This window comes from Gymnoscopelus microlampas (genome assembly GCF_963454915.1).
Source record: "Gymnoscopelus microlampas genome assembly, chromosome: 2".
NCBI classification, from domain to species: Eukaryota; Metazoa; Chordata; class Actinopteri; order Myctophiformes; family Myctophidae; genus Gymnoscopelus; species Gymnoscopelus microlampas.
Window position 1 is genome coordinate 31,666,719 of NC_139939.1, and position 14,279 is coordinate 31,680,997.

General features: G+C 40.9%; 1 protein-coding gene across 1 annotated transcript in view; it reads right to left on the reverse strand.

Moving 5' to 3' along the window:
• Positions 1 to 13,608, reverse strand: part of LOC311037533 (neuronal acetylcholine receptor subunit alpha-3-like) — a 29,550-nt gene extending 15,942 nt beyond the window's left edge. The window contains exons 1-2 of the mRNA XM_084046727.1: positions 13,500 to 13,608; positions 1 to 127 (exon numbers count right to left, since the gene is read on the reverse strand). The exon at positions 1 to 127 is cut by the window's left edge and continues 13 nt beyond it. Coding sequence (XP_083902853.1) covers positions 1 to 127; positions 13,500 to 13,557 — 185 coding nt within the window. The 5' untranslated portion in view covers positions 13,558 to 13,608. The remainder of the gene's footprint in view (positions 128 to 13,499) is intronic.
• Positions 13,609 to 14,279: the final 671 nt, after the last annotated feature.

A 14,279-nucleotide genomic window follows, 5' to 3' on the forward strand; every position in this document is an offset into this window, starting at 1 on the left:
TGTGAGATGGAGACCTCAAACTCCACAGTGACGGGGTCTGAAACATTCTCCACTGGTCTGATGAACTGGTTATACCTTCGGAACAGTTTCCTGAACAGCCTGTCCTCTGCCTTAGAGGACAAAGAGTCTGTGGAGAAAGAGAGAGAGAGAGAGAGAGAGAGAGAGAGAGAGAGAAAGACAGAGAGAGAGAGAGAGATTCCTTTATTTCAGTTAGCCTGCCTATTTTATGGTTGATAGAATTATGTTACCTCTTGTCATGTGAGAATGACGGGAATCCATAGCCTCCAGGTATTCTTTATCTGTCTCTGTATCTATACAGTAGTAAGGTCATCATCAATATCAAAATGGGGCTCAGAGGACACACAGACTGCACTCCCGCTGTATTAAAACGTGTGTCATGCTTTAATATGCAGTTTAAAAATGTACCTGAGAACGAGTACATGAATATTATGTTGATATGTTTGTCAAGATATCACAGACGTCTTTCTGACATGAGGAGACATTAGGCTACAGTGATTCTGACCGCAGTTATTCACAGCTGCTTCTTAAAGGTAATTGGAGATGACACTCTGATTGGTGTAATTAATGTAATACCCAAAACACACCCATGACTAATTCAGAGTCTGAATACAAGCCCTCAGTGCAGTCTACCGACCTTTATTAGCGCCAGATAATGCACTGTTAACTAGCGCCATATGTTTGTGGCCAGCGCCATAGATCGTCTAAATAGGGCCCGTCTTTTGCTCACTTGTGTCCGAGAGGAACAGGCATCACATCAAAAGAAAAAAGTGTCTTCACTTCACAGATGCCTGATGAACATCGGGTGACCGAAACATACAAAAATAAAGTGTCTCTTTAATGTATACTCTTTAGAATAAGCAAATATGACAAAAAAGAGATTGAGGCAAGAATGATTCAGTTGGGAAGCCATATACTGTAGCCTAGTCTGGGAATTGTTTACAGCCCAGGCTAAACTGCAGTGAATATTGAAAAGTGGGATGTCTTGAAAAGAAGCATTGTGTTAATTGGAAGCATAAGATGAGCATTTTTCTCATTAAAATGCCACATTCAGATAATGACCAAATCTAACAGGAATCAAGACGCACTAATGTAGAATAATGTACTGCTGTCACTCAGTTGATCAAGAAAAGCAACATATTACAAACAAAACTTGAAAAATGTTAAATGAGAAAGTAGGAGCCGGTGTATAAATGGTGGATATTTTAACGGGACTAAGCAATTCTGTTTGTATTCTCAATTTTTTATTATCTTTTCAACTGGTTTCTATCGTGTGCTTTCATGTCACTTGAGGTCGTATAAGAAAAAAGAAGCTCTTCCTGTGAGACTAATGCTTAATTCATGCTCTGCTGTACAATGGTGTCACATTGAGAAAAAAATAGTGAGCCTGTAGATATTTTCGTCTTGAACCTTCAACTGAAGATTCTTCAGGGAGAGAGGAAAGTGAAGGAAAGGAGAGATGAGTAGGTATAGACAACACTTTTAGAATCTCCTCATGAGACACACGAAGAAAGAGGAGGAAAGAGGCAGTCAGAGGTTCTGAAGAAATGACAAAAGAGAAAGTCAGACAAAGTGATATACGTCAAGCTGAGGGACACGAGAGACAACCGTAGAATACTGAGTGGTCAGGAAGAGTTGAAGAGAAGTGTGGAGACAGTGAGAGAGGCAGAAAACACACACACACACGCACGCACGCACGCACGCACGCACGCACGCACGCACGCACACACACACACACACACACACACACACACACACACACACACACACACACACACACACACACACACACACACACACACACACACACACACACACACACACACACACACACACATCAGTATATAATTTAGTATAGATCGATACAGAGGTAGAGGGAGTAACTGAGTGACAGAGAGAAACACAAGTCTTCTGTCAACACACTTCTCTGGTGTGTGCGAAGTTGTCAGTGATTTGACGTGATGCAGCTGGAGTCAGTGCGCATTTCAAGTCAAGAGAGGTGAACACTTTAAAAACAAACCCTTTCCTTTATTTAGTGTCCAGGCACGTCGCACATACAATCTCCTTGAAGAAATCTCCTTGAAGAATGCTGCAGCATACTGCTGTTAGATTGCTTACATACACTCCCATGCATAGTTTCTTTATACAAGAGAGAGAGAGAGAGAGAGAGAGAGAGAGAGAGAGAGAGAGAGAGAGAGAGAGAGAGAGAGAGAGAGAGAGAGAGAGAGAGAGAGAGAGAGAATTGCATTGCATTGCATTGCATTGTAGTGAGGTACTGTCTGGGGACCAATACTACAAACTGATAGGGCAAATGGGGAAAAGAAATCCAGTTGAGACCCTGCATGCGGAGTTCTGCAAAACTATTCTCCAGGTACTAAGGAAAAAAACAATCTCTGCCTGCAGGGCTGTATTAGGCCAATATCCTTTACTTCTAAAGATACAAAAAATATCTATAAATTCTGGAGCCATATTAAGAGTGCCTGTTACCATTATAAAGCCCAATTGTTTATCAAGAGTTGAACATACTGTAAGGCTGACCTTTCACCTTCTGACATCACAGACTCCAGCCAGCCCCAGTACAGTACAGTCACTCAGAAGATTAGACCTACTTAACCAAATTATAACCAAAGGGACCACTTATTGGAATTACATTACACGATCACTCACAACACAAACAAGAAACATATTTGGCCTTAAACAGAATACTGAGGCAGATTACCTAACCACAGTAGTTGATAAAACCCTGAGAATGTCATTGACAATGAATGTACAGACTGAGAGATCATATTGGCAATAGAGGAGGGCAGACACGGACAGACTTGGCTGCCCAGAGAGGACAGGCTATATGTCGTCATTGTGATGAGGGAGCTGTAGAGACAGAATAAAACTTCCTAACACGTAAAATCTGCACAGATATTTTGGGGGAACTATTTCCAAAATGTTTAATAAATTGCCCTGAATTCCAAAGTCTGACAGAAAGGGTGAAATTACCACTCCGTCTGGGGGAAAAGAACAGAATGTGCCGTTTTGGCTGCTAACTAAGTCACTTCCTCTCACAACAAAAGGGACAACCAGTGGGACATACACATTTATAGACAGATACCATGTTCTACTTAGCACCACCACCACTACCACCACCTTAAATTAGTTATAGTTACAGAGTTGCTGCTGTAAAACATAAGTAACTTGGCTGCTTTACTCATTTCTGCATTTTAAAAGTAACTAGTTACTTTAGCGTAACTTTTGTTTTGCTTCAACATTAAGAGAGCGAGAGAGCGCGTGAGAGAGAGAGAGAGAGAGAGAGAGAGAGCGAGAGAGAGAGAGCGAGAGAGAGAGAGAGAGAGAGAGAGAGAGAGAGAGAGAGAAGGGGGGGGGGCATATCAGAGAAGAACCTCACAAGAGACTGCATGCGGGGACATGGAGGTGCAGCCTGTTCTCCAGCCTCCATCATGTCCTGAATGGATGCTAGTTATCCAGCACACGGCCTCTCTGCTGCCTCTCCAGGGGCTGCCCAGACACTCCAGTGTCAACAGGAGTTGTTCTTTTTTAGGACCAAGTAATTACCATCTGCTTATCTAGGTACTGAATGATGACCGTAGATTAACTAAGAGAATATTCCACAGCAGAATCTCAGTATGAGGCACAAATTAAAATGGGAAATTAAAATGTAGATGAATCCAGGATCATGACCAAGATGTCTTCTGTGTCAAATGAAGGATGTTTGGGGAGATGGGAGGATGCAGGCACCTGCCTCGAGAATCTAAGGTATTAACATGATTGTTTACTCAAATGTTATTATTATCTATTTATTACACTTTATTCAAATCTACAGAAATGACAACAGCCATGATGAACAACATACAGTAGATTCAGATAACTAGCATCTGTCTGGGCTGTTATAACATTTCCTTATGCTGTTTCAAGGCAGACTTGAGGCTGAGTCACCATGGATATTCATCTCTTAACGATCAACCACCCCACCCCCCCACCCCCATAGCTCTCAGAGACATCACACAGAAAGCACCCTTCACTCTCCATCACCCTCTATTAATATATGGATCAATACCAACTTCTTCTCTCCAGGGTATCACTGAAGGCTAGCTGAGACAAGAGATGAGAGGGTTGGAGAAAAGGAATGGAAGGAGAAGACCTGAGGGGGGACAGAAGAGAGCTCCTATGAGTATGCTGGAAAGAAAGAAAGAACCTATAGCCTTAGGAGAGTAAAGAATAGCCTAAAGAGCCTTATGAGACAGATAGACAGACAGACAGACCAATAGACAAAGAAGGGGCCCAGCATTGACAAAAGCTTTGGATGACTTCTCTCTCTGGTTATATTTGACCATGAGGGACATCCATTGTTTTACTCAAAACTCTTCTTAAACATTTGTCCCCTATCCTCGTCTGACTGCAAAGAGAGACTAATTGAGTTTGACAGATGAAAGAAAATCCCATAATTAAAGTGGACCTTTTGAAGAGGGCCCCGATGTCTATGAAATAGTACTGGCCCTATTACGTCAAGATCCGTTGCCCAAAGGCAAGTAAATAACCCTTGTCACAGACATGGCAATGACACCACATAGTCACATGATGCTGAACTCCAGATGACATGGAGCCCTCTTGAGAGGCAGAGGCCAAAATCCTTCATTCACTCACTCATTCACTCCCTACTCCCAATATAGGGAATTCTATGTAGAGGACAATATAGTCGGTGACTATAAACTCATCGGTGAAAAAATAAAGAAAAATAAACCCACACATTTCAGACACTACTTGGGTAACCGTTCATTGCAATTAAAACTTCATAATTGCAAATTAATGTTGGCATTTTTCGTTCAGAGCAATACATGAGGGCACCTATATGGTTTGCGTTAGTGACCATTGGTTGTACAATACTTTGTGGGATGATTCCGCTATATTGGGTATAATAATTATCGATATACATTTGGACACCACTACAAAATGGCAAACTCACTTTAAAAATTTAGTAAGTAGTGAGTGTTTTTTTGACACAGCCAGGGAGAAGAAAAAGAGATTGGCGAGCAAAATTTGGAAGCAGCAGAGGTGATAAAACAAGACTGAGAGAACATTGGGACAGGCCAAAGGCAAAGCCTTCTTAAGATGTCACTCAGCAGATTAGCTGCTCTTTTAAGCCAGACTTCATGGCTCTCTGTTTAATAGCTGTGCAAATGCATCCCTGACCAAATTTAAAGTGATTCTCAACTTTGGTAGAACCTTCTCGGCTTGTCATAAGTCCAAATATTGTTGATCGCCTTTAACAGAAGTTATTTAGGGTGTCATAAATCAATTGGTCAACAATACCTGTGTAATGCAGGGATGATGACAATGGCACCAGTAGGAAAATAGGTGTCTATAGATTTGATTTGCTGACAGCTTGTGGGAATCGCTAACATAGTTTAATTTGAAGAAGTATGTTTAGGAAATAAACAATGGAGGCTGTCTGGAAACAATTTCTATTTCACCTATACAGTCAAACAAAAACAATTTCTGATCACATTTTAGGTGAAAGATGGACCATGCAGTTGCTCAACATTGATTTATTTCACATTTACAGTGGTTGGTTTAAAGGCTGGTTTACAATACTTAGGAGCTTCCATGCAGTTATAATTTAGGGTAGTATTTCTCAACGGGGGCGGTACCACCCCAGGGGGCATTCAAAGAATGTCAGCGGGTACTTAAGTCTTTGATTGGGTGTTGAGGTGTTCTTGGGGGGCATTGGTGCTTCTTCTTTTTTATGCCAGTTTAATATGCAAGTGCATATTTTCATAATTTCATCATTAGAGTTCATTTCATTATCCTAAAACTGCTGTCAAGTGAGGCATCCATTGGTGTAATTATGGTAGAGAAATAGCCGTGAGACTGTTCTCCGGCTGCCCGGTTTCAATCTCAATTAATTCCCCATATTTGGCCATTCATAAAAACACTATTTTCGATGCAATGCACCCAATTACATATCTTTTTTTAGTTTTTTATGCCCTATATTTAAAATACTAGGTAACTTTTTCAATAAAACTAAAGTTAAATTGTATATCTTTTGTGAGTGGCAAATGTTTCACAACACCCACTCCATGAATTTCACCCCCCAAAGCCTTTTATTTATATATTTTCTATTGAACGCTGTCAGGGGCGCCTTTCCCGCAAAAATGGTGTCATCCGGCCGGAAAATGCACCGGTTTCCTGTTTGGCCAGGAACTACCGCACTGGTTTCCTGTTTGGCCAGGAACTACCGCACTAATAACAAAAAGGTAACTCACGTAACTGTTTTTAAGAGATTGTATGATCTAACCCTAACCCTAACCCTAACCGAAAAACAACAGAAAAAGAAAACACAGCTAACTAAAGCTCCACTGGCTAAGAGAAACGATCCACAGATCGTATAAAACAATTAAAAGGACGTTTTTTGAAACGCTTCCGTCTTCCGGTGAAAACGAATGGAATTCTGGGTAACAGAGGAATAAAAAAACGGCCTGCAGTGACGGTAATGACCAGCAGAGGCTGCTGGAATCGTTATTTGTGGACCTGCATTGTATAACTTTAAGAAATTGCAAGTTAAAATCAGTCAAAGCTCATTATGCATTATTTGCTGTTCAGTGCGATAGACATTAGAGCTTACCCGTATCATCAGTCAGAGAGGACCAGTTGACTAAAGTTCTCTCATTCAAGTTTTGTACAGGTGTAGGCATGTTTGGGTTGGCCACTGGACTGTCAGGGTTGGCTCCAAGCACATTGAATTGCCTTGTTGTTGAAATATGCTATATAAATAAGCTTGCCTTGCCTTGCCTTGCCTTGCCTTGCCTTGCCTTGCCTTGCCTTGCCTTGCCTTGCCTTGCCTTGCCTTGCCTTGCCTTGCCTTGCCTTGCCTTGCCTTGCCTAGTCTTGCCTTGCCTTGCCTTGCCTTGCCTTGCTACTAGGCCTGGGGTGTTTCCATGTAGCATTGTTATCTGACATTAGTCGTAGGTTCTTCTGTCCCAATAACTGTAGTTTGGATGAGCATTTTCAAAGACCGTTGTAAAGTTGTGTGATCGAATTAAGCTACATCTGTTGACCTGCCGCTCCTTGTTAAATCTCATCAACTGCATCATCAGAGCCACATTCGGTAGGTTACCAATTTAGTTTTTCAGGCTGCAGTCAAGGTTTTGGAAAGATTGTTGTCTCATACTATCCATTATCCAGCAATGGATTCATCAAGTGTTTGTAAATGGCAAAATTGTATAATAACCACATAAACCCTATACTTTGTTGACCGGAGTTCCCCAGAGGTCTATACTTTGTCCCTTCATTTTTTCCTCACACCAAATCTCTTTGCTATATTTTTCAAAAAAATGTTGCCAAATGTGCGCCTATTATGACATGCTCAGAATACGGGCGCCATAGGTTCATGTTGTACCATTTATAAAAAATGGTACAGTAAAACATTGTTGATTTACCTGAGAACATTATAAGGTGCCCTGTAAGGGAATCTATTGTGGCTGGCTAGAAACAGATTCTCAAACCACAGATCACTGGAGAACAGCCCAAAATGCTCTTCTTTGTTTTACTGTGGAACCATTAATAAGAATGCTTCTTTGTACTGTAGGTATTTTGATTGCTTGATTTCATGGTCAACAATGAGGTCAAATTGACCAAACTTATAATAATGTAGCCATGAAGTCTGTCCCTGGTCTATTTTGAAGTCATATAATTCTACTTCTAAAAGTAACAAGCTTTTTTCTTTCTTTTTTTCACTCCCTGGAAAGTAGGCTAATAATCATATATTCCAACAATCTAGTTTAATATAAAAATCTGTTATTTGGCATTCAATGAGATGTTTTCCATGTTATATAAGCAACACAGAATAATAAATAAACATTCATTTTCAAAGTAGAAATTTAGCCTAAATTTTAATTGGGTGTGGGCGGGCGGTGGTAAGGGACCCGGATACTGGATCGGGGGATGCTGGCCTAAAAAAGGTTGATAACCACTGGTATAGGGGATAGAAACAGCCTTGTTTTTTTTTACAGTCAGTTGGGAACTACTTTCTTGTATAAATCATTCTGCAAATAAAATTGTTAGTACTGTTTTAATTGAGATATGATTTAACAACTCTTTGAGTGTGATAGGTCTATTATTTTCATGTTGCCATAATTGATAACATGGGGGGTTGCCGGCCCGACGCAAAGCAGAGGGCCAAACAATGCCGCTTAAGGTGTAATATAATGTACCATGTCTGTCATGAGCTATTCCTTATATTATGTCCAACACAGTTTTAAGCTTCGTGTCACTTCTTTCTATGTGAATAACACTAACATTACATTACTGACTACCGATACGTCTGGGGACTTCTAAATGAAGTAACCGCTAAGAAAAGTTGTTTCCAGTATCCACCCAGTTTTGGAAACAAATGCTGGGGATTGTCCTCAGTCTCTATTATTGAGTATAGCGTTTAGAGACTGACTTGTATAATGAAAATGATGTAATTCTGTGTGATAATTGTTCACATTTAGTATTGTTTAAATGCTATGTAACCATCGTTGCAGATGACATGTTTTAAACTGATTCACAATGTTCATCAGGCTCCATCAGATTGTATTTCACAGTCAGCTGGACAGACAGTACATAGTCTCCATTTAATGTTGTGCATTTCTATATAGCTTGAGGAACTCAATGGACACGGCCACCCTGTTCTATTCTGTCGCCGTATTGCTTTCAATGGTGTGCTCGTTCTATAGCCTATAGCAACTTTATCCCAAGCACTTTGCCATGTGTATTGCATTAACCCATTCACACAATGTCATATACTGACAGCAGAGGCAATCATGCAAGGCATTAAACATGTGCTCATCAGGAGCAGTTGGGAGTTCAGTGTCTTGCTCAAGGACACTGCGATACAGAACCAGGAGGAGCCGTAGATCAAACCGGGAACCTTCTGGTTCCCATGGGTGGCCATTCTACCTCTCGAGTCACTGCCACCTATTGCATGTTTGTATCCTAACTGATCGCTATGTTGGAAACAACAATGAAAAAAAGCTAATATAGAATAGAATAGAATAGAATAGAATAGAATAGAATAGAATAGAATATTGCAGGATAGGAATGATAGACTGGGGTACATTAAATGGATGAAGGGTGTGTTGCGGTCTCCTCTCCTCGTTATAATTGCAAATGCTCTATATTATGTCCATTGACTAAACTCTTTGATTACAGTGCATGCACACACACACACGCACACGCACGCGCACGTGCACGCACACGCACACGCACACGCACACGCACACGCACACACACATTTGATATGGTCAAATGGATTTCATGTCAAGCTTCATAAAAAGAGCCAATTATGTCAGAAAATTATGCACAGGTTATTTCTGCCTTCAGCTGCCTTTATGATTTTTGGTCCATCACTCCCCTCCCTCAGAACAGCAAGACTTCCACATGATCCCTCTCTCTCTCTCTCTCTCTCTCTCTCTCTCTCTCTCTCTCTCTCTCTCTCTCTCTCTCTCTCTCTCTCTCTCTCTCTCTCTCTCTCTCTCTCTCTCTCTCTCTCTCTCTCTCTCTCTCTCTCTCTACACTACACCCCACCGCCTCCTTGTCTCTGTCTGTCTCTCTGTGTACTTCCCCCCACCCCTTCCTGTCTCTCTATCTGTCTCTCTGTTTACTGCCCCCACCCCCTCCCTGTCCATCTATATTTTTCAAATTGTCAGTCAACCATATTCCCCAGCTTGTTTTTACTTGCTAGTTTTATCATGTACAGATTAGGTAAAAGGTTATGTTACAGTAAGCCTGACATCTGAGATTTATTTTATGTTTTTACTGTAACTATGTATCACTCTGAGATTCCCCTGTGGTTTGTTTTTAATTATGTAGCACTCTGACTTTCCCTGTGAATGAAAAGTGCAATACAAATAAATGACATAATTATTATTATGTTCTGTTAAAAAAGCTGTTCTGGAGAAGAGAAGAGAAGAGAAGAGAAGAGAAGAGAAGAGAAGAGAAGAGAAGAGAAGAGAAGAGAAGAGAAGAGAAGAGAAGAGAAGAGAAGAGAAGAGAAGAGAAGAGATCAGTAGGCAAAAAAATGCACATAATTCATATCATTAAATCGTGCTCTTGATGCACTTAAACAAACAGTATGAATTATTCAGCTCAGTAGTGAGGACTTAGTCATCACTTCCTGACATTGTAAACAATATAGCATACATTGATGTTAACAGGAAACACATACAAAACGTGACACATGTATGTACGCTTTGGGGAACGAATACTGCATAAAGTATATGATAAATTACATCTGAAAGCTTTCTCATTCTGAATGATATTCACGACAAAGAAAAAGAACAGATACACAACAGCTGGATAGGTAGGAGAATGGTCATCCTGAGGATGAAGCGATGATGAAGATGGATGATAAGAGGAGGATGATACCCTAAGAGAAACACTTAGAGTGTGAGAAGCATTTGCTGCTCATCATCCTCCCCTGGGCGTGCAAATGCTTTTACAGGGAGGGAGAGATCGAGTGAGAGAGGAGAGAAAGTGTAGTTGAGGTGAGTGTATAAGACAAAACAGACAGTGATAGAAAGTGTGAGAAGTGCGGGAGGACAGGGAATTGAGAGAGACACAGGTGCAAAGTACCAGAGTGTGTGTGTGTGTGTGTGTGTGTGTGTGTGTGTGTGTGTGTGTGTGTGTGTGTGTGTGTGTGTGTGTGTGTGTGTGTGTGTGTGTGTGTGTGTGTGTGTGTGTGTGTGTGTGTGTGTGTGTGTGTGTGTAGTAGTAGTAGGTATCCACATTAAAAGCAGGATGACATTCACAGTCCTGTACCATGTGCTCACACTCATACCGTATACCCTACGCTCACACACAAACACACTCACACACATACTGTAACATGCACAAAGAAACAAATTGTCTCTGCATGTTTCAAATAGAGTTATACACATTTCCCTCAGAAGTGTAGCTGACCAAAAATGGGTTAGATGAGAGTCGGTCAACTTTTGCTGTCCAATATTTTGACAGGACTGTCCTCATTGCATCCTAAAAGGCACCCGGCTGTGGCAGTATTTGTCTCTGTTCCTGATTGAACTAAAAATAATCTCCAGTCAGACCAAAGCCATCCACTCAGTAAAATCCTGATCCTGTTAATTCAACTCTGAGAGTGTCAACTCTGAAACTCTGAAAATGTCCCTTGCGGATAGAGTTTGTTACATTTTTAGTTTTACACTCTCAGAGGACTTTACTGAGCATGTTTTGAGTTATATCTATTTTGGTTACTTGTCAACCCATGAGAGCATTAGCTGTTGAAAAGGCAAAATTGCAAATGTTGCTATGCTAAGAACATGACATTATTGAAAATATTTAAAAGTGTAAAGTCACTTTAAAGGCATTCAATCAGATGTCAATAATGTGCTTATATGAAATTCCTCGACTGACCAGAACTGGAATAACAGCTTCATTTTTGTAGATATTGAATAAAAAGAAAAATGTTTAAACAAACAAAAAATAAAAGGCACAGAGGGGTCATTTCTATGATGACACCTCTCTATGAGTCAGTTTCTGTTCTACCAAAGCCTCGTCTGTTTCCTGATCTGTGCTATAAATGTTACTAGAATAAACGCTTGTTACAACAGCTAAACACACACACGCACACGCACACGCACACACACACACACACACACACACACACACACACACACACACACGTGCCCAGCTTATCACCGGGTTGCACAGCTCACTGACCAGATCATCAATCATGCATTCAAATTCAATGCATGCAAAAGAGCAGCCTCTATGTGAAAGTGACAGGAGCACTAACATGCCAACTGGCCGAACCAAGGTTAACATATTGGACAGAGGAGAAAATAGATTTTAACCTGTGTAGACTCGTTCTGGGAAATGAAAATATTGTGTGTGTTTGTGTTTAAGGGGATATGGGGGAGTTTTTGTGCTCTTATATTCAGTTGGAAGTTACGTACAGTATGAGTGAAAGAGACAGAGAGACAGAGACAGAGAGGGGGGTAATGAGCATAATAAAAAGATTCAGACATAATTATTGCTGCAGAATGTTTACGTCAACAATGCTTCAAAATGCCATCTCATAATTACTACATGCCCAGCTGTTCTGCTGTGCAGCTTGGGGTCAGGCTGAGACAGGCATTTGCATTTTATTAATCACAACTCCTCCCCTCGTCCCTCTATAGGAGGGGACTTCAACAGGGGGTCCAGGACCCCTAGGGGGTCCTCAGAGGCACTACAGGGGGGCTGCCGAATCTTTGTGTGATATGATTATTATTATTTTTTATTTTTTACATTAACCACTCCTTTTCTGAGGAGATCTTTAGCAAGAAATAGCAGATCTACAAGCTCACAACGCCTCTCGCTGTGAGGCATTGTGAGCTTGTAGATCGGCTATTTTTGGCAAAAAGGTATATATGTAGAGGGAAAAAAGAGTAGACCAAGTAAAAACAAAATAATAATAATCTGCAGAACAATTTGATACAATATAGTGGGGGTCCCTGCTTCATCTGGCTCTCAGCTAAGGGGTCCTTGGCCTGAAAAACGTTGCAGACCCCTGTTCTATAGCCTACCTGTCTATGCCTCTTTATTTCACCCTGCCTGCCTTCCTTCCTTCCTTCCTTCCTTCCTCCCTTCCTTCCTTCCTTCCTTCCTTCCTTCCAGCCTAATATTTTTTCAATGGTTTGTCTAATAATTAGACAAACCATTAAGAAATGGTCAACTTCACAATACATAATAGGCTAAATTGGAAGCTTGAAGCTGCAAAGGGAGCAGAGAGTTCCTATATGTACCCTCGTATATTTTTTGGGGGAAAGGTTTTATGGGGTTTCAACTGAATGATTCCTAACGCAATGGCGTTACTGGACTGTGTGCAAACTCTCTGGACAAACACTACACGCGTCAACAAATGACGAAACTTTATCTATTCCGTTTCCAGAATCCATTATTCCGCCTCAAAACACAATTTGCATACATCAAAACATTCGAATGTTGCAGGGCATGTCCTTTGAATGCATTTTCGCTTTTCATTTAGTCGTTGTAGAAAACGGCTGTGTGTGCTATACCAAACCATTGTTTTGAATAGAAGAAATGGTGTCAGGCAAAATATCATACATAAAGTTACATAGCCTACTGCATTTTAGCTAAAATTCATATTGCAGCTATTTTATAAAAATAAAAAAAAGAAAGAAAGAAAGAAAGAAAGAAAAAAGAAACTCAGTTTAACTCATTAAAACAAAAATCTCATTTGCAACTTCCCCATTACAGTTAGAAGCTTATTTTCACTGGCTTCCAGCAGTTGATTGAACTTATAATTAACACTAAGGCGCATTATTCCTCATCCAGCCATCAACTCCTCTGTTAAATCACATTAGCTCTAATAGAATAATATGAATATGCTATTGGTTCTATGAGTCGGCAAATATTGTCGTGAATGTCTATCAACCATGCGGACTTGCGGAGTATCATGTAGGGCTACTCACCGTGCATGAGGAAAACCACGAAAAGCAGCAGCAAAGTCCATCTCGTGGCTGGATTCATCTCCCATTAGTTATTGGAGAGCCCTCTCTCCATCAAAGAAAATGACAAGTCACTCAATGGGGAGAACCCGCTGTAATAGTACAAAGTATATAGGCCTACTGGTAGGCTATGTCCCCTGTAGCCGCCAGACCCGTTTAGAGACTGCTGCTCATCTCTGTTCTCCACACAACTTAAGGTCGTCCCTCCCCTTTGAGCGCCTCCGTACGGAGCCGAGACAGAGACTAAAATCACTGATGGAAACCACACATTAATGCGTTTTTACACTTAGTGAGCGAGGTTGATATTGTTGACTGACTCTCATAAAGAAGAATGTTTGAAAAAGACGACTGACTGAACAGTTTTTCAGCACCTCGGATAGCGCCACATTGTTACTCACTCATATAAAGAAGAATGTTTGAAAAAGAGATTGAACTGATTTTCAGCACCTCGGGACAACGCCATAAACATTCTTCACGAAGTGCTCGTGCAGATCGAGACAGGAGTTGTTCAGGCAGCATATTGCTGTAAATCTCTGGGGAGTAGGCTATTGCTGGTACATTCAATTACTTGATTCGCTAACAAAACAACAAAATCACAAACCGTCGCCAACAACACTTTGATGAACACCATGCAATGACCGGAAAAGTATCTATACTTTTCCTAGCCTGTTGTTGGCGTAAACCCCACTACATTGCCTGGCATGAACTGTGTTGAAGAAGAAAGAACAAAAAGACACGTTTTTG